This window comes from Rattus norvegicus, chromosome 13 (assembly GCF_021556685.1).
Source record: "Rattus norvegicus strain SHRSP/BbbUtx chromosome 13, alternate assembly SHRSP_T2T, whole genome shotgun sequence".
Classification (NCBI taxonomy): domain Eukaryota; kingdom Metazoa; phylum Chordata; class Mammalia; order Rodentia; family Muridae; genus Rattus; species Rattus norvegicus.
In genome coordinates this window covers 47,743,288-47,765,968 of record NC_141546.1, presented here as the reverse complement: position 1 = coordinate 47,765,968, position 22,681 = coordinate 47,743,288, and the positions used below count along the sequence as shown (strand labels likewise).

General features: G+C 48.1%; 1 protein-coding gene across 13 annotated transcripts in view; it reads left to right on the top strand.

The window, feature by feature from the left end:
- The window catches only part of Atp2b4 (ATPase plasma membrane Ca2+ transporting 4), a 98,685-nt gene that overhangs the window by 63,468 nt on the left and 12,536 nt on the right, over nucleotides 1–22,681 (top strand). For 8 of the 13 annotated variants that reach the window (XM_087580534.1, XM_087580546.1, XM_087580539.1 and 5 more), the window contains 13 exon segments: nucleotides 922–957; nucleotides 2,373–2,534; nucleotides 5,334–5,548; nucleotides 5,876–6,118; nucleotides 7,001–7,242; nucleotides 7,987–8,218; nucleotides 9,051–9,230; nucleotides 9,905–9,992; nucleotides 11,024–11,130; nucleotides 17,955–18,146; nucleotides 19,423–19,636; nucleotides 20,075–20,286; nucleotides 21,793–21,900. In XM_087580534.1, coding sequence (XP_087436660.1) covers nucleotides 922–957; nucleotides 2,373–2,534; nucleotides 5,334–5,548; nucleotides 5,876–6,118; nucleotides 7,001–7,242; nucleotides 7,987–8,218; nucleotides 9,051–9,230; nucleotides 9,905–9,992; nucleotides 11,024–11,130; nucleotides 17,955–18,146; nucleotides 19,423–19,636; nucleotides 20,075–20,286; nucleotides 21,793–21,900 — 2,231 coding nt within the window. 13 annotated transcript variants of the gene reach the window in all.

Below are 22,681 nucleotides of genomic sequence, written 5' to 3'. Positions count from 1 at the left end.
AAACCACCAAATTCTGGCTGAAATCCCTCAAGTCAGATCGCAGCTCCTTAACCCCTGTGTCATTGGTAGGTTGTGAGGGGTTGAATTAGCCCGAGCCTGAATGAGCTGGCCAGTGCTCCAACCAAACACCCACCATGTTGTCCTCCTCTTCCCTTCCTCTCTTCCTCAAGGACTGAGGGATAAAGTGAACCATCACAGCTAAGAGGGAAGTGACTTAGAGCAAAACATGGATCCCTCTGAAACTGTGGTCTCTCCGCTGAAGACTGGGAACAGAGAGGCCATGTCCACCCCGTACTTACACTAGTCTTAGTCACTCACTCCTTCCTGAGGAGGGAGAGCCAGGAGAAAGAGGGCCAGATATGAAGCCAGACCCGGGCCTTTTCCTGAACCTTCCTTCTTCCTCAGGAGAAAAGGGTTTCTAGCCCTTGGCTGAGGATCATCTTAGGTACTGAGTAGAGAGAAGCATAAGAAAGAGAAACAATCTCTCAGAACCCAACGATTCACTTTCACAGCTGCCTTCGGCTGAACACCTAGGAAGCTTCCCCGGGGCTTGTTGAATTGACCTCGGGATGCATTTTAGGGCCTTGCCATGGGCAGATATGTCTAGCCTCTCTCTCCTTAACTCTCAGCCCGATTTTCTTAAGAGCTACGACTCAAGCCAGGAGACCTCTCCCTTCTCCCTGCAAGAGAAGCTCAGACATGGCCATGTCTGATGCTCGCAACCCAAGGATTCAGTTGAATTGCTAGGAAGGATGAATGTGCAGAGATGTGAGCTTCCTTCACAAGTATCTCCCTGCCCCACATCCCTCCTCCTCCGCCGTAACCTTCTGTGCCGGGGAAAGGACAGAGTCGGATATCGGATCATCTCTTTACTAGTTACTTTGGGTCTCCACCCCGCTTTTTTCTTTCTTGTTCAAACAGGTAAAAAACAAGGAGTCTCTGAAAATCGCAACAAAGGTAACCTCTCCACCCACTCATGTTCCATCTCTACCTGCCCACGCTCAAACCAGACCTCTCCAGGCCATCTGTCTCCCTGCCCCCTCCATAATCTGTTATCTGCTGCTGCGGCCCAGCGCCTCATCCTGAGGACGGTGCAGAGATCTGGCGGTGGGGCTCAAAGTGGAACAGCAGCACCCTCTGCTGTTGGCTTGAGGAAGCAGTGTCCAGAGTTCTTCGGCTGAGGGTCACAGATCCGCTCTTCTCAGAGTGCTGAGCTCTGCTTCACTGTCCCCGGCGGCGGCAGGCTCTGGGTTGGAAGTCACGGCGGAGGGTGTTGGCCAGGCAGTCCCTGCACCCTCCTCTGCTAGCCGCCTCATCGGTGTCTTCTGGTCCGTATTCCTTTCTCCGTTCGTCTGCTCAGAGGCTCTGGAAAGAGCCGTCTCCCTCCGCCTCTCTGCCCACTTCTTCCTTTGTTCTCGCCACGGTCTGTTTTGTTCCTCCTGATATGCTTTGTGTCTCTCTTGGTGGCTGTGTCCGCATCCCATCTCCGTCTTGTTTGTGCATCAGACAGAAGAGACCAGCTCCTAAGCAAACAGTGACATTGGGGGTACGGGATGAGGAGCAGCCGCAGGAAGTAGTCCCGAGACAGCTCCCAAAGTTGTTTTTTTTTTTCCCGGTACACACATCGTAGCACTCTTTAGTACTCTTCAGAAACAGTCACCCTATGGGAGCACCAGGGCTCCAGGAGAAAGAACTTGAATTTCAGGTCTCTTTATTCTTCTTCTGAAGGGGAAATCCTGGGTTTGACATGCCGGTGCGTCTCTGCTTTGCCTTACTCTGTCTTTAGAGGAGCTTCTTTTCTTGCCCCCGACAGAATACTCAATTCAGGGCTTGCTCTGCACCACCTTCATTCACTTGTCCTTCTTATATAAGAAACTGAAAAATAACTTTGAACTTAGGAGGGCTGGGGTGGGTGTCTGTTTCTTCCCCGACTGGGGGAAGAGGGGCTTTTTAACCGAATAGGCTAGGACCTTCCCTCCTAGAAACATTGGCTAGAGCTTCCTTTTGGTCGCTTTCTACAGTAAACATTCAGTGCTTTAAGCTCTGGATTCCAGAGAGGACACTCATTAAGGGGATGGATGGCCTCAGTGGTGTGACTAATCCCCTTGTTGCTATAAACCTGTGCCTGTGGCTCTGAGGGGCGCCAGGAAGTTGTTGTAAAGAGGAAATCCAGACCTGAAAAGCATCTTCCGCCTCATCTCCAGTTGTTAGGCATGTCCCTAGTGGAGTGCTGTGTCTGGCAAGGGCAAGGAGCACTCAGGAGCCTTAGGATCACTACAGGAAGAGGACAGAAGGACATCTTGCCTTCCGCCTGCCTGCTGTTCACTGCTCTGTCCTTGACTGCTCACTTCCTCTGTTCCTGTCTACCCTAGCAAAAACCCAGGATGGAGTGGCCTTGGAAATCCAGCCACTCAACAGCCAGGAGGGGCTCGATAGTGAGGAAAAGGAGAAGAAAGCAAGCAAGGGACCCAAGAAGGAGAAGTCGGTCCTGCAGGGCAAGCTCACACGCCTGGCTGTGCAGATCGGGAAGGCAGGTGAGTAGCTAAGCCCGCCTCCCATTGCAGATGTGAAGTGCTGTCCCGTGTGTTGGCTGCTGCAGCCTCCATCCCACCACATCAAGCAGGACTGGTACTTGGGTGGCTCCTGAGCTCTAGGGAGCTGCATCTATGGACACCTGGTGGGCTTTGAAGGAAAGAGATTTCCTCCAGTGTAGAAAGGTTAATAGCCCTGAGGTCTCTTTCATCCAAATACTGGGGAGTGGGGGTGTCATGTAACAGGAAGGCAGCCTTAAGAACTTTCACCTGTCCTGGAATCCCCCCACCCCCAGAGTTTGCTTTTAGGCAGTTCCCTGCTTGGTTGTAGAATCTTGTGACCCAGCATGGAGCAATAAATACACAGTAAAGATTGCAGTAAAGAAGAGTGGTTAATGTATTCTGCTCTACTCACAAGAAGGGTCTTATACCTAATGACAAGTGGCTTCCCCATCGCCCACCCCTACACCTCCCTACCACCCTCTGGTCAAGGGGAGCAGCGGGGAGAGGTAGCAGAGGGTGGTTCCTTTGTGCCCCTTGAGGTATGGTCTGTCAATGAGTATTCTGTGACCTCACACTTCTGCTTACCACTCAAACATGCTTCTCTGGGTACAGTTCTCCAGATGTCCTTGCTGAAATGTATACTACCTTCAGAAAGTCTATGGCAGGGCCTAAGAGTCTCCAAGGATCTGAGATGGACACAACAGTAGCCACCGTCTACAGCCTGCTCCTGAGTAACCACATATGTCCAGTAGCTGTCTTACTGGACTGCACCAAGTCAGAGCATTTTGAGTATCACAGAAAGTTCTGGAAGGAGTGTATTGACCTAGCCAACTCATTTCAGTCCAGTACTTAGCTTATTCTGACTACCTTGAAATCCTATGTATAGACCCTCTGTGGACGAGCTGTGGATACAAAGGCCAGTTGTTGAGACACGTACCCAGGTCAGGAACAAATAGATCCTCCGAGCCCAAGTCTTCTCCTCACCCCTGCCTCAGTATTCCTTGGAGATAAGAATATCAAGCAAGGCTAGGGTGGCATAAGCAAGATGCCTTGCAACTAAGAGAGAGAGAGAGAGAGAGAGAGAGAGAGAGAGAGAGAGAGATTCCCTATGCTTCCTTACACTAGTCCTAGCCTTAATCAAATCAAACCCAAACTAATCTTCTTTCATTGATTTTACCACCACCATCCATGCCCTTGCTGTGAGGCCCCGGAAGCATCAGGGCCACACTGTGGCTTCAATATGACTGTTCTCCAAATGTTGTACATATCAATCCTTAACCCTCAAACATGTAAGGTGACAAGCTATCCCACATGGTTGAAACATTCCGTTTTCTCACTGAAACTCCCAGAAATTGTTGTCTTTAGCAAACCAGGACGGCTGCCCTGCCAGTGAAGCTTCACTGACCCCTAGCTTTCTCTATAGTAGCTGTCTCCTAGGGCTGTAGAGGCTTGGCTGTGAAGGCCTGGCTGGCCTGTGGCAGGCCCTGTGTAAGCCCTTGATTCATTGTCCTCTTTATGCCGTGCTGTGATAGGAGGAGTCATGTAGGTGACATATGCTAGCACTGTGGGAACACCCCTGTAACCAGGATGTGGAACTTTCACCTGGAGGAGAGAAAGTCAAAGTTGTAAGCTCCAAAGTGGGCAGACGCAGTCGCTGCTCAGTAAACTATGGAATGCAGTCATAAAATGTAGGCTACCTTGTTAACAGAACAGATGTACTAATAAAGCAGTGGCAGTCGGTCCACATGTAGCCGACACACAAACCCCTTTAGACATTGCAGTTTATAAGAAGAAAGGGCCTCAGGATCATGACCCAGTTAAAAAAAGGAGCATCAGGTCCAATCTCTGAACAAATTTCAAAACAAAGGAAAAAAAATTGGAGGATTACGGCAGGAAGTTTCACATTGAGTGATTTAATGTTCAATGTAGTGTGCGTGATAAAGAGTGCTCAAGTCTCTGCAGCCTGCTTCTTAGTTCTCTGCAAGCAGTGGGCTGGGCCCAGTTCTCTGAATGGAGGTGCAACCCAATCTCTTCAGGCTTTGGGATCTGGACATTTAAAAGTAAGAATCCTCTTTAAGAGGAAGCCCACGGCCTAGCTTACTCTACTCCCCTTTTATTGTTTGGTCAGGTTTTAGGGGTCTGGGAGGTAGGGGGATAATTTGTTTGTTTTTGACACAAGGGCTCCCTTCTAGATCAAGCTGGCCTGAACGTATAGTCTTCCTGCCTCTGCCTCTCAAGTGCTGAAATTACAGGTATACACAACGGTAACCCAGCAAACCCTCTTATTTATGAATGAAGAAGTTAAATTAGCAGCCCAACCCACAGAGGTTTACAACTAACACAAGGGTATGAGTCAGATTGGTGACGTGTTAAGAACAGAATCTTTATCTTTGGAAGTCTGCGTTTAGAGATTTTGTTTTGTAGAAAAAAAAAACAAACAAAAAAACAAAAACAATGGGGCTGGAGAGATGGCTCAGCAGTTAAGAGCACCCGACTACTCTTCCAGAGGTCCTGAGTTCAATTCCCAGCAACCACATGGTGGCTCACAACCATCTGTAAAGAGATCCGATGCCCTCTTCTGGTGTGTCTGAGGACAGCTACAGTGTACTTATATAAAATAAATGGATAAATCTTTAAAAAAAAAACAAAAACAAAAAAAAAACCCTCTAATGTCATTGTATGCAAGCAACAGAATGGGGAGAAGATTTTACTCTAACTTTCTAAAGCTTATAGCTTTAAACGTTACAGGAAGAGCATAGCAGCCTAACCCCTGTCCACGCACCTTGTCGCCCTGGACAGGTCTGATCATGTCTATCCTCACAGTCCTCATCCTGATTCTATACTTCGTGGTTGACAATTTCGTGATACAGCGCCGGGCATGGCTTCCTGAGTGCACTCCTGTGTACATCCAGTATTTTGTCAAGTTCTTCATCATCGGAGTCACTGTACTGGTAGTGGCTGTGCCAGAGGGGCTGCCACTGGCTGTCACCATCTCGTTGGCCTACTCTGTAAAGGTAAGCCTCAAAAAAAACATTGACTTCCTTACGGAGAGAGACAGAAGAGGGAGGGTACCACGTGCCCTTCCGTTAAAGGACAGGCTCTTCTGCCCTTTAGGCTCTTTAGGGAGTCCTCCATGAGCAGAAACCGTTAGCTCTAGGAAATGGCCATTTCAGTTGGTTGTTTAAATACATGAGCAGAATCTTAATATATCACAGAAACATCACGGAGCATCCAGCAGGACTGGAACTCAAGTGAAAAATGCTACCCAGGACTTAGCCGTCAGCCTGTGTTTGGGGGACTCTGTTGGTCTTCTTTCAACTCCTTTCTCTCTTCTTCTGTAGAAAATGATGAAGGACAACAACTTGGTCCGGCACTTGGACGCCTGTGAGACGATGGGCAACGCCACAGCCATCTGCTCTGATAAGACGGGCACGCTGACCATGAACCGCATGACCGTGGTACAAGCTTACATTGGGGGCACTCACTACCGCCAGATCCCAAAACCTGACGACCTCCCACCCAACGTTCTGGACCTCATAGTCAACAGCATCTGTATCAACTCTGCTTACACTTCTAAGATTCTGGTAAGCTTTGCCACTGCCTGGGCGCCTGGGACGGGTGACCGGGAAGCAACATTCATTTTGCCAGAGACAAATCTTCTGTCCTAGTTACTTTTCTACGGCTGTGCTAAAACACCATGACCAAAGCAACTCATAGAAGAAAGTGTTTATTGAGGGCTTACAAGTTTCCAAGGGTTAGAACTCGTGACTGTCACGGCAGAGAACACGGCAGCAGGCAGGCAAGCCTAACACTGGAGCAGCTGCCGAGGGTTCACATCTCCAAATGCAAGCAAGAGGCAGACAGCACACTGGGGAGGACATGAGCATGTTTGAAACCTCAAAGACTCTCAACCCCCATTGACACACCGCCTCCAACAACGCCCCACCTCCTAATCCTTCCCAAATAGTTCTGCTGACTAGGGACAAGGTATTCAAATATATGACCCAGTGGGGGCCATGTTTACTCAACCACCATATCTTCATCCCATCTGAATTGCTATCCTACATTCTGTTTCTTACTCCTGACTGAACACATTCAGGGTAAACATATGGTGGTGGCTCACAAGAAGGAGCCTCATGCCTGCAGGAGACTTGCACATACCCAGATTTAATTACTCATTTCCCTGAAACAAGAAGAGCTTTAGAATATGACTTCCAGGACACTCATTACCATAGAGTAAACTATAAGGTCCCAAGACCTGTATGACTGTGAGCCAACGTCACCTTTGAAAGAACGGGAAGTGGTGTCTCCCCTCTGGGCACTGGTATGCCTACCAAGTTGACCTGCCCAAGTTCTCTCTCTTGTCCAGAGATCTCACTCATTAATTCTATGTGTGGGTTTTTGGGTTTTTTGGTTTTTTTTTTTTTTTGGTTTTTTTTTTTTTCATTTTTTCTTTTCTCTCTCAGCCTCCAGAGAAAGAGGGAGGCCTCCCCCGGCAAGTAGGCAACAAGACAGAGTGTGGACTGCTGGGCTTTGTCACGGACCTGAAGCAGGACTACCAAGCAGTTCGCAGTGAGATGCCCGAGGAGAAGCTCTTCAAGGTGTACACCTTCAACTCAGTGCGCAAGTCCATGAGCACCGTCATCAGGAAGCCGGAAGGGGGCTTCCGCGTGTTCAGCAAGGGCGCCTCCGAGATAATGCTGCGCAAGTGAGCCCCTTCCCCCCACTTCCCCTCCGAGACCCCCTCCCCCGCCCCAGGAATGTCTGAGGGGCCGTGCCAAAGCAGTGTGAAGGATGAGTGACCCTGCAGACAGGTAGTGACATCTGAGCTTTTACTCAGGACAGCCATTGCTTTTAAGAACTTTGCTCGCTCCTTTAATAAACCCTCACATCTCAGAAAGGTGGGTACCGTTCTGGTCCATTTCAATGATGAGGAAATAAAGACAGTGACGCCGCGTGACTTTATCATAGATAGAGCAGCTAACCGTGCCACAGCCAGGACTCAGCCTGCGTCTCCCCTTCCTAGAGAGTTGATGGAGGTAGTCAGAATGTGCCCCATGCCACTGTGCTCGAAGGCATTGGCGAGCAGAAGATGCCTCCTCGCACATACCAAAAGCTAACAGGGCTGCTTTCTCTGCTCCCTTTCTTTCTCATTCTCGAGTCTGAATACACGTTACGTACCTTTAAAAGTCGCTAAGCAGCCTGTAGGTTACTATAGTCAAGCCAACTTCAGTATGTAGCCACCTATGATCCAAGCACTAGGGAGGCTAAGGCAGGAGGGTTACAAGTGCAGGGTCGGGGGTGGGGGGCATGAAGGGAGAGGGAGAGAGATGCTTATGATGTGTGTGGCCAAGGAACATTACAGAATCGCCATAATGCCTGTGATTGTGTGGTTGTTGGAACGGGTTGAATGGGAAGGCAGCCACTGATTTCTGACTGTGCATCTCCCCAGGTGTGATCGGATCCTGAACAAGGAAGGAGGAATTGTACCATTCAAAACTAAGGACCGAGACAATATGGTACGCAACGTCATTGAGCCCATGGCCAGTGAAGGACTCCGGACCATCGGCATAGCTTACCGAGATTTTGATGGTGAAGAGCCCTCGTGGGAAAATGAGAATGAGATCTTCACTGGGCTGGTCTGCATTGCAGTGGTGGGCATTGAGGACCCTGTGCGCCCAGAGGTAAGGTTTGACGGCTGCTGGATTGAAGAGAAAGGGCAAGATAGCAGAAGTGCTTGTTGTCCCCCCCTCGGCCCCCTCCCCCCAAGTACTGGTTAGGGTACAGAGTCCAGTGTAACCACTCGAAGCGGGTGAATTTCTGGCCTAGCTGTAACCACAGACACGTTGCCTAACTACTTGTCGCTTACAGAGGCAGATGACTCTCCAATATCTCCTTTCCACAACAGCTGTGCAGTGCCAAGGCAGTAGAAGGCAGCCTCCCCAGGGCTTTATGTTATCTAAGGGACTTATTAGTTGATAAGTAAGAATAGTTAAGGATGGAATTAACCAGAAGACAACTGACTCTTCAGCTACCTTGTTTCAATCGACATATTCCTTTTTGTTCTATTTAATGTATATGAGTGTGCACCTGCATTCCAGGAGAGGGCATCAGATTACATTTGTAGATGATTACGAGTGACCATGTGATTGCTGGGAATTGAACTCAGGACCTCTGCAAGAGCAGTCACTGCTCTTGACCGCTGAGCCATCTCTCCAGCCTGACATATTCTTTTCCGAGCAGTCCCTGTGTGCAGAACACGATTCCAGGTGCCAGGGGAATTTCAAAAGCTAGAACAGTAAGGGCAAGGGTGCCCTGTCCCTTCAATGACCTCGTGCGTTGGAGCCTGGACCACATTGGCAGAGAGTGGTTAGAGCTGCTTCTCGGAAGGAGAACAGTGGCCGCATCTCCAGCCGCTGCCCAAGCTTCCCAGGGACCCTGAAGGAAAGGGAGGCACACCAGCCTCCCAAATGGTCAAGCTCACGACCATGTTTCTTTTTTCTTTGCTCCCCTTAGGTACCAGATGCCATTAACAAGTGCAAACGGGCTGGCATTACTGTCAGGATGGTGACAGGTGACAACGTCAACACAGCCAGGGCCATCGCCACCAAATGTGGCATCTTGACTCCTGGTGATGACTTCCTGTGTCTGGAAGGGAAAGAATTCAACAGACTCATACGCAATGAGAAGGGCGAGGTGAGTCGCCGGAGGGAGCAGTGAGGGTACTACTTCCAAGGGAATGGCTGGTTCTGGTGTGCAGCATCTGGGGCTCTGTGGGAACAAGGAGGCAGCTTCTAAACGGAAATCAGTCCATCATGAAACATCCCTTCCCACCACAGCCACTCTATGCTGAAGGGGGGTCGTCTTGTCTTTGTTCAGTTACCGGCGGGGGACAGAACCACTAACTTCATTCTTGGTTTCTTTAACTCAAAGAATAATGTTTTATGCTTGACTTCCCCCTACCTCACCCCTCCATATCATCACTCTGTGGCTATGGGTGGCACAGGCTCGTGCTTGAGTACAGAATAGACAAAAGTTTCCTGATCTACGTAGGCTCAGACCTGAGCCCCCAGCATAGCTCCATGGTAGCCTCCTGAGCCGGGCGTCCACCCTGACCCTCCTCCTGTGATCAGCCTAACAGAATTGGCTTCCATATAGGAAACTGGGAGGGAAAAGAAGAGAAAGCCTTGCGTGGTAACCAGCAGTGAAGCCACATTGACTATTCATCTCCCAGGAGGCCAGGGAATAAAGATCCCTCTGGGGCTATAAAGTTCCAGTCCTGTTGGAAGCTGGGATTGTGTAGAGGGGTAAGGTTTCACAGAATAAGCTGCTCTGAGTTTGACTGATTGAGGTGCCTCTGGTATCGGCAGGTCGAACAAGAAAAGCTGGACAAGGTCTGGCCCAGGCTTCGGGTACTGGCACGATCTTCTCCCACAGACAAGCACACATTGGTGAAAGGTGAGGTTGGTCTGTACATATGGCCTGCCAGAGATGAAGGCAGGCCAGGGTAAAGCCAGATAAAGAGCCATCCTTGGCCAGGCTGGAGATGTAGCCAGTGGCAGAATGCTTGCTTAGTATGCACAGGTCCCTGAGTTCAGTTCTCAGTACTGCCCTCCGGAAAGAAAGAAAGAAAGAAAGAGAGAGAGAGAGAGAGAGAGAGAGAAAGGAGGGAGGGAGGGAGGGAGGGAGGGAGGGAGGGAGGGAGGGAAGGGGGGAGGAAGGAAGTACAGAAAAGGCGTGTACCCATTGAAGAAAAATCACAGCCATTGAAAAGTTAGGCTTTGGTAAGAGGTGGAAGCCGAAGGACTCAAAGTCCAAAGTCATCTTCAGCAACATAGTGAGTTCGAGGCCAGCCATAACTATGCAGGACCTTGTCTCAAAATAAAATGAGCCTTCAGCCAAACTACTTTTCTGTCCCCGAGAACATTGAGTTTGGCAAACATCTGAGCTCCTGGCAGGTTTATGATAAAATAGAGTTGAGCCTTTTGGTTTGTGGTTTTAGTAGGGTTTGGGAGTTCTTTCGTTGTTGTTTGCTGGGGAAAGGAGGTGGTACAGTTCTCATGTAGCCCAGGTTGACCCCAAATTCCCTATATAGCTGAAGATGACCTTGAACTCCTGCTCCTCCTGCCTTTACTTCCCAGGTACTGGGATTAAGGGGTGGGCCATCACAGCTCTCTAGAGCTGAGGATAGGAGTGTTAGTCCCTACTGGTAAGGCTGAAGTGGTACCCTTGAACCCAGATGTCAACGCCATCTCATGCTTTCCCAGCGACCTAGCAGCTGTGTAAGGCACTGGACGAAGGCTACCTTTCTCAGCTCAGAGTGACCTTGGTGAATCAACTGCCTGTTGGTGGTTACTCTAGACCCAGCCGCAAGGAGGCAAAGGAAGGAGACAGAGTAGAGGCAGGGGAGAAGTGTCCCTTTTGTAGAAAACAGTACTTGCCACATGACCTCAGGTGGCACATGTGTGTTCAATGTCTGTTCTTCCCAGGTATCATTGACAGCAATATTGGGGAACAGAGGCAGGTGGTGGCTGTCACCGGTGATGGAACCAATGATGGACCGGCTCTAAAGAAAGCAGATGTCGGTTTTGCTATGGTAAGCCCCCCTTGGGTCACCTTCTCCATCAGGAGCCAAGGGTCTGCTTCCCATGCCTACGAATCCCAAATCATCCCACCCTTGCTCTTCCCCGACCTCCATCTCCTGTCGACCCGGCCAGTAGTGTGTGTGTGTGAACACCAGATGGTGGTTGTCTGAGAAATCACAGAGTGGCTTACATGAGAAAACAAGAGCACTGTGGTGAAGCTGTGTGTGTGTGTGTGTGTGTGTGTGTGTGTGTGTGTGTGTGTGTGTGTGAATAAAACATAGTTATTACAGAATTTCTCATAAAAAGTCTGACAATTCCAACTGTTCGGTGGTGGTGTATATACCTTTAATCCTAGCACTCAGAAGCCAGAGGCAGTCAAATCTCTGAGTTTGAGATCAGGATCTCCACCTCATGGTTGTCTGAGGCGTCTCTGGAGTCAGACTCCACAGCACTGGCTCTTAAAGTGTGTCCTGTGTGGGCCTGGAGAGACAGTTCAGTGTCCAAGTGTACTGTCCACTCTAACAGAGGGTGAAGGTTCAGTTCCCAGCACCCACAAAGCAACTCACAAGCATCCATGACTCCAGGCCCAGACGATCTGACTCCCTTTTCTGGCAGGCACCATGCTCACATAGAGTGTGTATACACCTATGCAGGCAAAACTCCAAACACATAGAATGAATTCTTAAGACAATAAATCCAAACTCCCAGTGCGTCTGCAGTACCTGAAACCCTATGGAAATACAGACACTCAGTCACCACCCGAGGCTCCTGGACCAGAAGACCTGGAGTTGAGGATCCTCGTGTGCCTGAATGTTTAAGAAAGCACTGATTTTTTTATTCCAGCCTATGTTCCAAAGACTGTCCTTGTAGTCACAAATTTACCAGAAGGACTCAATGGAGCCTGGTCTAAGCACCATGGCTGCCGTCTGTTACAGACGTGTGCTGAGGAGACAGTTAGATCACAAGAGAAAAAAAGGCGCTGACAGAATTCCAGAGGAGTCCACGCCCAGCCTCCTTGTGCTCTCCCTGCCACAAGGAGAGTCCGTTCTTCCACGTGCAACAAGTCAGCAGTGTGCACGTATAATGCTCCCAACAGGGACTCCCGCCACCCTCAGGTCGCAAAGCTCGCGTCAGCACTGGCCTTTCGGGAGCTTTCTATCACACACTAGAATTCCAGACTCCCAAAAGGGGATTAGAAGCCAAACTTTTTCAGTACAGTCTACCAAGTGTGTCCAAGCTGCAGTCTGTGTGCTGCATGAAGCCAAGGATAGCTATAAGTGAGGCCTGACACAAAATCGTAAGATGTACTCTAAATACCATGTGATTGGGGGCAGGAAGAGTATGGGTTTGTTCTGTTGTTGTTGTTGTTGTTGTAACTCCATTGCCTCCTTTTTTGAGTGTGAATGTTGTAGATGACAGTGTTGTCAAAAGGCTGGACATACGTGGTGGAGTGAGCCACCCTGTCTCAGTTAAGTGCTGACCAGGAGCGCTCAGAGAACCAAGTTCCCAGAAGCCAGCCTCGCAAGTGGACCTTTCTCAGGGCCACTGTGCTGCAGTTTTGCACACTCCCCTTCCACCTTTGTCCTGGCTATTTCGTGTTGAAGGAACTGGGTTTATTGTCTACACAGACTACTGCCCCAACACGAATGAACAGCATGACTGTGTTTGTTGAATTTCTGTAGTTCCCTTTAACATGTTAAAGTAATAGCAAGTCTCTTTGATAGTGTCAGGTCGATTGGTTTTTATTTAGGGTGGGGTTTTATGTTTTTGTTTTTCTTTTTGTTTGTGTCTTCTCCTACACTTCTGTGTGTGTGTGTGTGTGTGTGTGTGTGTGTGTGTGTGTGTGTGTGTGTGTGTGTATGTGTACGTGTATGTGTGTGTGTGTGTGTTGCTGTGTGTCTGTATGTGTTTTTGTGTGTGTGTATGTACTTCACAAGATATGGGTATGGAGGTCAGAGAACAACTTTTAGAAATTGGTTTTTTCCTTCTACTGTGGGATTCTAGAACCAAAGAGTCAACCGGTTTGCATGACAAATGCTTCTTACCTGATTGGCCTGGAACTGGCTAAGTAGACCAGCCTACCTCTCCCTCAGGTGCTGGGGTTTAAGGTGTCCTGTACCCCCATCTGATGTGTTTTATTTGTTGCTTGTTTGTTTCGTTTTGTTTCGTTTTCATGCCTCATTCTGGATTTTGAGACATGGTCTGGCCTTCCCCTAAGCCAGTAGTAGCCCAGGCTATCCTCAAACTTGAAGTAGTTTGTCCCTTGCCTGGTTTGTCCCTGTGTCTTCTATACACTAGTTCTAGAAGCAATCAGATTCCATATTTTATTGGGAGTGTGAAATGACAATTCTGATTTTATTTATTTATTTACTTTAATACTTAGACAAAAAGAGATTTCCCTTTGCCTCCGCCCTTTCTCCACGCTTCAGTCCCCACTTGAAAGGCAAGTTAACTGCTTGATTAGTCTCCTTTTCTTACCACGGATTACTTGCTTTATTTTTTTAAGTATTATCACAAGCACATGATTTTGTTTTCAGTACTGGAATTGAACCTAGGGGCCTCATGCATGTCAGACAAGAACTCTACCCCTCAGGTACCCACAGTCCAAACAAGGGACTTTGGATATAAGTTTGATATGTCTCAATCCGTTACTCTTATTATTGTCTTGGTGCTGAAACTGATCCCTCATTAGCCAGGAGCCACCTCTTCAGTGTCCCTGAGTTCTTCTGTCTTTTATTGCTCCTTTTGGTTTCTTGCCTGATGAGACACTGCAAAGAGGTTGAGCCTTCTTCTTCTTGTTGTTGTTGTTGTTTTTGGGGGTTGTTTTGTTTTGTTTTATTGAGACATGGCCTCTGTGTGTAGCCCTGGCTGTCCCGGACCTCACTCTATAGACCATGCTTGCCTCAAACTCCCAGAAACCCACCTGTCTCTGCTTCCCAGGCGCTGGGATTAAAGGCGAGTGCCACCACCGCCTGGCTGAATCCGTTTCTTATTTCTGGTCTGGTATCATGCATTTCTTCAGCGTGCCTTGCCTTGTGCTAGTGTCAGGCCATATTAGGGAATACAGTCAGAGCATGAAGGTGTATCTCTCCTCTGAGCACACACCGTGTCAAATGCTACTGAGTGGGTAACAGAGCTAAGAAATGAGCTTTCACGGCCTAACTGTGTTTCTGTACCTGTTTTTAAGGTAAAGGGCTTCAACTGGTCTTCACGTCTCTCACTTAAAATTCTGGAGTGCTAGCCTCCTGCTTTGTTCCTAACTCACTTGTTTCTAGCTTCCCTAATATTATATTTGCAGTCCCTAAGGTAAAGTCTGTGATCTCCAATGCTGTTAATGCAGTCATTGACTTGTCTAGTTATAAAAAATGATAATAAAATAATTACTAAAAATATTCTTTTATTTTCTTATTTTGAGACAGCATCTCACTATGAACCCAGGTTGGTCTCAACCTTATTATGCAGCCCAGGAAAGCATTAAACTCACAATCCCCCTGCCTTAGCCTCCTGAGTCCTGAAATTATATGTATGTACTACCAGAGTGAGCTGAATATTTATCTTTTTTAAATTATTTATTATTGTTTGGTAGTTCTGTATGTGTGTATATATATATTATTCTTATTTTTATCTGTAGATACATCTTATGAGGAATGTATCATCAAATTACCAAAAAACACATTTTTTTAAATTAAAGAATAGAGAAATTAAATGGAAAGATAGTTTAGAGATTAAGAACATGGGCTACTTTCCCTGAGGACCAAGGTTCTATTCCCAGCACCCACATGGTGGCTCACGACTGTCTGTAACTCCAGTTCCATGGGATCTCATGAACTCTTCTGGCTTCCGGAAGCAGCAGGCATGCTCTCGGCGCACAGACGTACTTGCAGGGGAAACACCCATGCACATAAAATGAAATAATTTAACTTCTTAAATGAAAGAGTAAGTGCCGAGCCAGGCAGTGGTGGCGCACGCCTTTAATCCCAGCACTCAGGAGGCAGAGGCAGGCAGAGCTCTGTGAGTTCAGGGCCAGCCTGGTCTACAGAGTGAGTTCCAAGACAGCCAGGGATACACGGAGAACCCCAATCTCAAAAAAACAAGAAACAAAAGCAAACATTAAAAAACAATAAACAAACAAAAAACAATCACACAGGAGCCAGAGAGACGACTTAGCAGTTACAAGCACTGGCTGCTTGTCCAGAGGACCCAGGTTTGGGTCCCCTCACCATCCATACCTCGAGTTCCAGGGACCCTGATGCCCCCATCTGGTCTCCACAGGCACCTGGTACACAGGCATGCAGACAGAGCACCCATACACACAAAACAAAAAACAGATCTGTTTTGTTAATACACTTGTACTCCGTCTTCCTAGATAAATGCATCTGCATGTTCTTTCCCGGCTCTCTTATCTTCAGTTAACAGAGTGGCCTGAAGATTATTTCACCGGAGTGAGAAGATTCGAACATATCCCTCTCCTCGTCTCTTTCCACAGTGTGCAGATGCTGCACAGTTGGCAGCATGCAGCTTTATTGAAGTTTGTGGGAGGGGGCAGGATCGCCTAGCCTGACCTCCCGCCTCAGGGTTATAGATAAGCTGCCATTGCCCTGCCCTGTAGAGCTTTCTGATAGGGAAACTGAATTACATATTCTTATCTAGACAGCCTTCATTTGCTGCAGTATAGACAGTAAAATCATATGACTAAGCAAACAGAATAATCTAGTACACACCAAAATAAAGAATAAGTCCCCTGGTGCTAGAGAGGTGGCTGAGTGATCAGTTGAGAGCAGTTGCTGCTCCTACAAAGGACCTGAATTCAGCTCGCAGCACTCACCCTGCGTGGCTCACAACCACCTATAATTCCTTGGTCAGGGAATCCAGTACCCACTGAGCCCCTGTGCACATGGGCACATATGCACCCAAACACATAAATGAAGATTTAAACGTTTTTCTAAGATTTTACAAGAGGAATAAGCTCCAGTGGGTTAGGGGTTTCAAAATGTGTAACAGAAACACAGAATGGGGCTATATGCGGTGACATGCGCCAGCACCTGGGAAACAGAGACAGGAAAATCAGGAATTGAGGCCAACCTTGGCTACTTAGCGAATTTGAGACTAGCCTGGATTACACAAAAGCTGTGGACCACAGGAACTTAGAGGCTAGGATGTTAGTATTGAATTGAGCTGGAGAATGAAGTTCATAGGATTCAAACATATGGTGAAAGAGGATGTTTCGGGCTTAGAAAATGATGCAAATAAAAACCCGGACTCTAGGGGTTGGGGATTTAGCTCAGTGGTAGAGCGCTTGCCTAGCAAGCACAAGGCCCTGGGTTTGGACCCCAACTCCGAAAAAAAGAGAAAAAGAAACAAACAAACAAAAAAAAAAAACGGACTCTAAAAAAGGAGAGGGTGGGGCTGGAGAGATGGCTCAGCAGTTAAGAGCACTGACTGCTCTTCCAGAGGCCCTGAGTTCAATTCCCAGCAACCACATGGTGGCTCACAACCATCTGTAATGGGATCTGATGCCCTCTTCTGGTGTGTCTGAAGACAGCTACAGTGTACTTATATATAGTAAATAAGTAAATCTTTAGGAAAAAAAAAAAAAAGGAAAGGGTGATTCGGAGGATTGTTAATACCCAGTAAGTTTTGAGCAGAAAGCTTGCCTAGGGGCAGTTAGAGCATGAATCCAGGGTCGCTGTGAGGACATGGACTGTTAGCCCAGAAAGTCCCCAGCCATTGACATATCTATCCAGATGTCTTCATGAGTCCCCAGTGACAGGGCTTTGGACAAAGATAGAACATTGAATGCTACAGGACTACTTCTAGAACAAACCGCAGGGTTTCCAAGTGGTGCCAGGGAACTTCAGTCCTGCTCATGTTGAAAGAAATATAGAGAATTTGGAAACAGAACAAATAGGACTTGCCTGCCCTCTCCCTTTCAGTTCTAAGGGGGAGGAGTGGGGTTGGGGGAAAGAGGACTACTCAAAGATGCCTGACTCCTCATCTGGGAGAGGAGTCAGGCACCGATGTCAGGTTGCGCGCGGGTGAATGACAGCCTCTCTTCTACCACCAAGCAGCCATGTTTCCACAGTGGGAGCCCAGTCAGGCTTAGCACTTCCACCACATGCTCATCAAAACATCACGCTCTCCATACCCCCTCCTATGGCTACTTTTGTTCCCCCTTTTAAGAAGGAGTGGGAGCATCCACATTTTGGTCATCCTTCTTCTTGAGCTTCCTGTGGTCTGTGGATTGCATCTTGGTTAATTCGAACTTTTAGGCTAATATCCGCTTATCAATGAGTGCACACCATGTGTATTTTTCTGTGATTGGGTTACCTCGTTCAGGACGATATATTCTAGTTCATTCCATTTGCCTATGAATTTCATGAAGTCATTGTTTGGGGGTGCTTATGGACAGGAAACCGGGAAAGGGAATAACATTTGAAATGTAAATAAAGAAATATATCCAAATAAAAAAATAAATGTAAATATTTTTTTAAAAAATCACTTTCTCTGTCACCTATGGAACAATTTTAACCCAGAGTCTCCTCAAAACAAAAGCAGAGGCAGTGAGGGAGGCTGAGCACCACGAATGCACGCCTGTCACTGGCATTTGCAAGAGACTCTGAGAGGGGCTAAGGATGCTGGCCCCTCCCTTGATCACCTGTGGAGTCTTTTCTGTAGAGTGGCAGGGAAGCTAGGTGGGGAGGGGGATTGTTTTCTGTTGTGGCTTCAGTGCCCTCTAGTTTCTGCACCACCTGGTTCTGAGGCCTCCGGGTTCTTAGACCCTGCGTTCATTACGTACTCCTAATTGCTCACCGTTCACCTTCCTCTCCCACCTCAGGGCATTGCAGGCACAGATGTGGCTAAGGAGGCATCAGACATCATCCTGACTGATGACAACTTCACCAGCATTGTGAAGGCAGTGATGTGGGGCCGGAACGTATACGACAGCATTTCCAAGTTCCTGCAGTTCCAGCTCACTGTCAACGTGGTGGCCGTGATTGTGGCTTTCTCTGGAGCCTGCATCACTCAGGTTGGGCAGGGCTCGGACGGCAGGGATGGCTCAAGGGTTGAGGAACATACGGTAGGGGGAACAGCGTATCTACTCAGGAGTAAAAACAAGGGTTTCCCAGTGCTGCTTGGACAGTTTTCTCTACCAGGTTCATAGTCTCCTCCTGCTTGATAAGCATGAAGATTTACCCACCATTGATTTAAAATTCTTTTTTGTCAGCAACTATGAAGTGCACTGATGTGGGTTAACTTGTCTTTTCAAAGCAAGCTGGCAAGTCAGATGTCATTATCCCAAATTCAAGGTCTAGTGAGTAGTGGGAACTGCGCCCTGTTGCAGTAAAAAACATAAAAAGCAGCAGAATGGTTCCCACATGCTCTGCCTCTGGCGGGCCGTGGGAACTAGGGCTCCACGCTGCCCCCAAGGACTCTCAGACCCAGGTGGGTGGCTACCATGCCCGTCTCACGGCTCTCTTACTGTGGGCTCTGCTCACATTTCTAGCATCCACCCCCTGGTTCCGGCAACGGTTACCCTCTTTTTTTTTTTTTTTCCTTTTCTTTTTTTTTTCGGAGCTGGGGACCGAACCCAGGGCCTTGTGCTTGCTAGGCAAGCGCTCTACCACTGAGCCAAATCCCCAACCCCAACGGTTACCCTCTTGTAACTCTCTGCCACTGCTCTGTTCCCAACATTCCCAACATCCACCCTCTAATAGTCATGGTATAAACTCCCAACAATCCATAAAAATCAAGACTCAACAAATTACAACCCAACAATCAGATTTATATGTTAAATTCCCAACCCACAATACACCCACACAATAAACTCACAACCAATTGGTAAGTATATAAACTGCCCACCTGGGTTGGAGATTTAGCTCAGCGGTAGAGCCCTGGGTTCAGTCCCCAGCTCCAAAATAAATAAATAAATAAATAAATAAATAAATAAATAAATAAATATAAATAAATAAATAAATAAATAAACTGCCCACCTACATAAGATAAATTTGCCTATAGAAATCCATTCTAACTACCTTGGCAATTCAAGACCACCCAGATCTGGGTCATCCTTCTCTGTCTTGATTCTCCTTCCCTCTTCTTCTCTCCCACCTTACAAAAGCTTTGTCCCCGCCTTATTTTTTTTTTACTGTCCAATCATGGCCTTGACCTAACTTGTGCCGGCCCTCACCTGCATATAGACATCAACCTACAAGGCCGCATCAAGGGAATGATGTCACCGGAGAGTGACGTGGGCTTGGTTTCTGGAGCAAGCTGAAAGACCTGGTCCTCCTTCTTCCTACCAGGATTCCCCACTGAAAGCGGTGCAGATGCTGTGGGTGAACCTGATCATGGACACGTTTGCTTCTCTGGCCCTGGCCACAGAGCCCCCGACCGATTCCCTGCTGAGGCGTCGCCCCTATGGGCGAAACAAGCCCCTGATCTCTCGCACAATGATGAAGAACATCCTGGGCCACGCGGTGTATCAGCTCGGAATCGTCTTCCTCCTCGTCTTTGCTGGTGAGCCACAGTTGGGAAGGGGAAGGCAGCTATTGAGTGGTAGACTTAGTTAGGCCCAGAGAATGGTTGAGAAGAGAAGGTAGCACACTAGCCGCCGAAGCACAGGCATAATAGCAGCTTTCCCAGTGAGTGCTGCCTGTGTACTCCCAGCACAAAGACATGGCCGCTCATAACTTTCCATCGTGCCACACCACAGGGGAACAAACAGGAGCGATGCCAGCTGACAGACAAGATCAGATAAGTTGAGACCAGAGCCAACATTTAAAAAGAACGAACAAGCAAAACGTCCAATAACTAGTATAACTCAGAAACGGCCCGATTAGGTTGGCCTTTCTAATGGCCATCAGCCATCAGCACGGCTGTCCCAGCATGTTCTGTCTCAACCTGGACCCTCATGGAGACCACAGCCACCCTCTAATAACTGTCCTGCCCTACTAGGCGACAAACTGTTTGACATTGACAGTGGGAGGAAGGCGCCTCTCAATTCACCACCCAGCCAGCACTACACCATTGTTTTCAACACGTTTGTGCTGATGCAACTCTTCAACGAGATCAACTCTCGGAAGATCCATGGCGAGAAGAATGTCTTTGCAGGTGTCTACCGCAACATCATTTTCTGCTCTGTTGTTTTAGGCACGTTCTTCTGCCAGGTAAGCTTCTGTGTGGTCGGGATAGGAGTGCTGGGAGACAGAGGGCCAAAGCTCAGGACCTAGGACTCTGTGCCCAAGATTAGGAGAGGGGGTTATGAGGACCAAGGTTAGGAATGAACACCTTGGGAATCTCAGCTGGCTTTCCTGGGTACCTTGTTTTAGAACTGAGCCCAGTCAGGTGCTCCAAGGCAAGGTAGCATGTCACCTGCAAGTATGACTTATAGAATTCTCTCATGACCTTTCTAAGTGTGCAGAAGTTCCATATGGTGACCAAGAGAAGGGTCACTATCTTCTACCTCATTCCCAGGCCAGCACACAGGAAATGTGTGTGTACAGGTAGTGTAGGCTCTCCATCCCCACCCCTGCCCTTCTGTTCTGAACGAGCTTATGGTTCTGTACAATTCACAGAGGAAGGGTGGGTTTGTGCATCCGTAGCTGCTGGGATCACCCTGCCCAGGCTCCTCTTGTCCCTTGCTCAAGAGCACAGTTGCCTGGTAGTGGAAAGATAGTTTCCTTCCTTCTTGCCCTGGTTCTGACTAGTAAACCTAGTTAGGGGTTCACTAAGACACTTGGCTACAAAGGATTATGGGAAGGCCACATAACAAAACAACATCTTCTTGGAGCTGGAGACATGGCTCCACAGTTAAGAGAGGCCCAGAGTTTGAATTACAGCACCCACGTCACTTGACTCAGGACTACCTGTAATTCTAGCTCCAGAAGATCTGACACCCTCTCCTGGCTTCTGTAGCACATGGATGAGAGTACAGACACACACACACACACACACACACACACACACACACACACACTCACACACACACTCACACACACACTCACACATACACACACACACTCACACACACACCATACACACACATGCACACCATACACACACACACCATACACACATGCACACCATACACACACACACTCACACATACACACACACACTCACACACACACCATGCACACATGCACACCATACACACACACACACACGCATGCATACACACACATGCACACCATACACACACACACACATACACACATAAGCACATACACACAAACACACAATTTTGAAAATAAATCTTAAAAATGAGCTGGCTTTTTCCTTGGCAAAGCTGCCCCCATTTTCCGCACACACACACACACACACACACACACACACACACACACACACACACACACTCCTCTTCTGCAGTACCTACTCTCTGTCTCATACTAGCCCACCTCACAGGAAGCCTCCACTTTCTCTACTCCTGCCAGACCATGCATTTAATCACTGTCATAATACCCATATCGACCGCATGAATCCCGTTTGAAGCGTTCTGTAAAGATCTTATCTGTTGCCTTTCTCCGTGTCTGCAGTTCTTGCCTGTTTCACAAGAAAATTAGGACTTGCTCCCCAAGGGCCCTGCAGGGGGTGCTGTGGCCCTAGCCACCATGGAGACCTTGGCTGGTGGAAGGCCGACGCCTGGTGGCGGGCTGTCCTTTGCTCTGTTTCAGATCTTGATCGTGGAAGTGGGAGGTAAGCCCTTCAGCTGCACAAACCTCACCATGGAGCAGTGGATGTGGTGTCTCTTTATAGGGATCGGAGAACTTTTGTGGGGCCAGGTGAGTGTGGTGTGCCCTCGACAGATCACCAAGGCTGCAGATCTCTCCTCTCTGAATGAGAGGGACAAGTGGCTAGATCCCAGGTCCCTGTTTTACCTGACCCCTCCCTCCCTTCCCCTCCTTCGCAGTTTCAAGCTCCTTCTGTCTTGGGGCGTCAGGTTGGAGTAAACCATTGCCTTCACTTCAGGGACATTAGGTTCTCTGCCCAAACCTAGAGACTGGGGGGGGGAGGGGGCTTTTTGAAACAAAAGTGGAAATTTTCCATTAAAGGATCTTTAAAAATAAAAATAAAAAAGCAGACGTCACACTGCCGCTGCCTGACCCAGGGCTGCTGTGCTGCTATAGCTCTGAGCTTTCCCGCCTCTCCTTTGCTTCATGGTGGCTGTTTGAAGCCCAGCTCCCACATGAGATAAATCAGTTCTACTAATGCTCCGGGGGGGGGGGGGGAGATCAGCACAGCCTCTGGAAACAGCTGGGCTGGAATTACCCTTCTTCTCACAAACGGAGCAGCCATGGGCAAGTTACTTGTATTTTTTGTTGTTGTTGTTAAGATTTATTTATTTATTATATATGAGTACACTGTAGCTGTCTTCAGACACACCAGAAGAGGGCATCAGATCTCATTACAGATGGTTGTGAGCCACCATGTGGTTGCTGGGAATTGAACTCAGGACCTCTGGGAGAGCAGTCAGTGCTCTTAACCACTGAGCCATCTCTCTCCAGTCCCCCATGAACAAGTAAGTTACTTAACCACTCTGTCTATCGGGGACCTCCACATAGG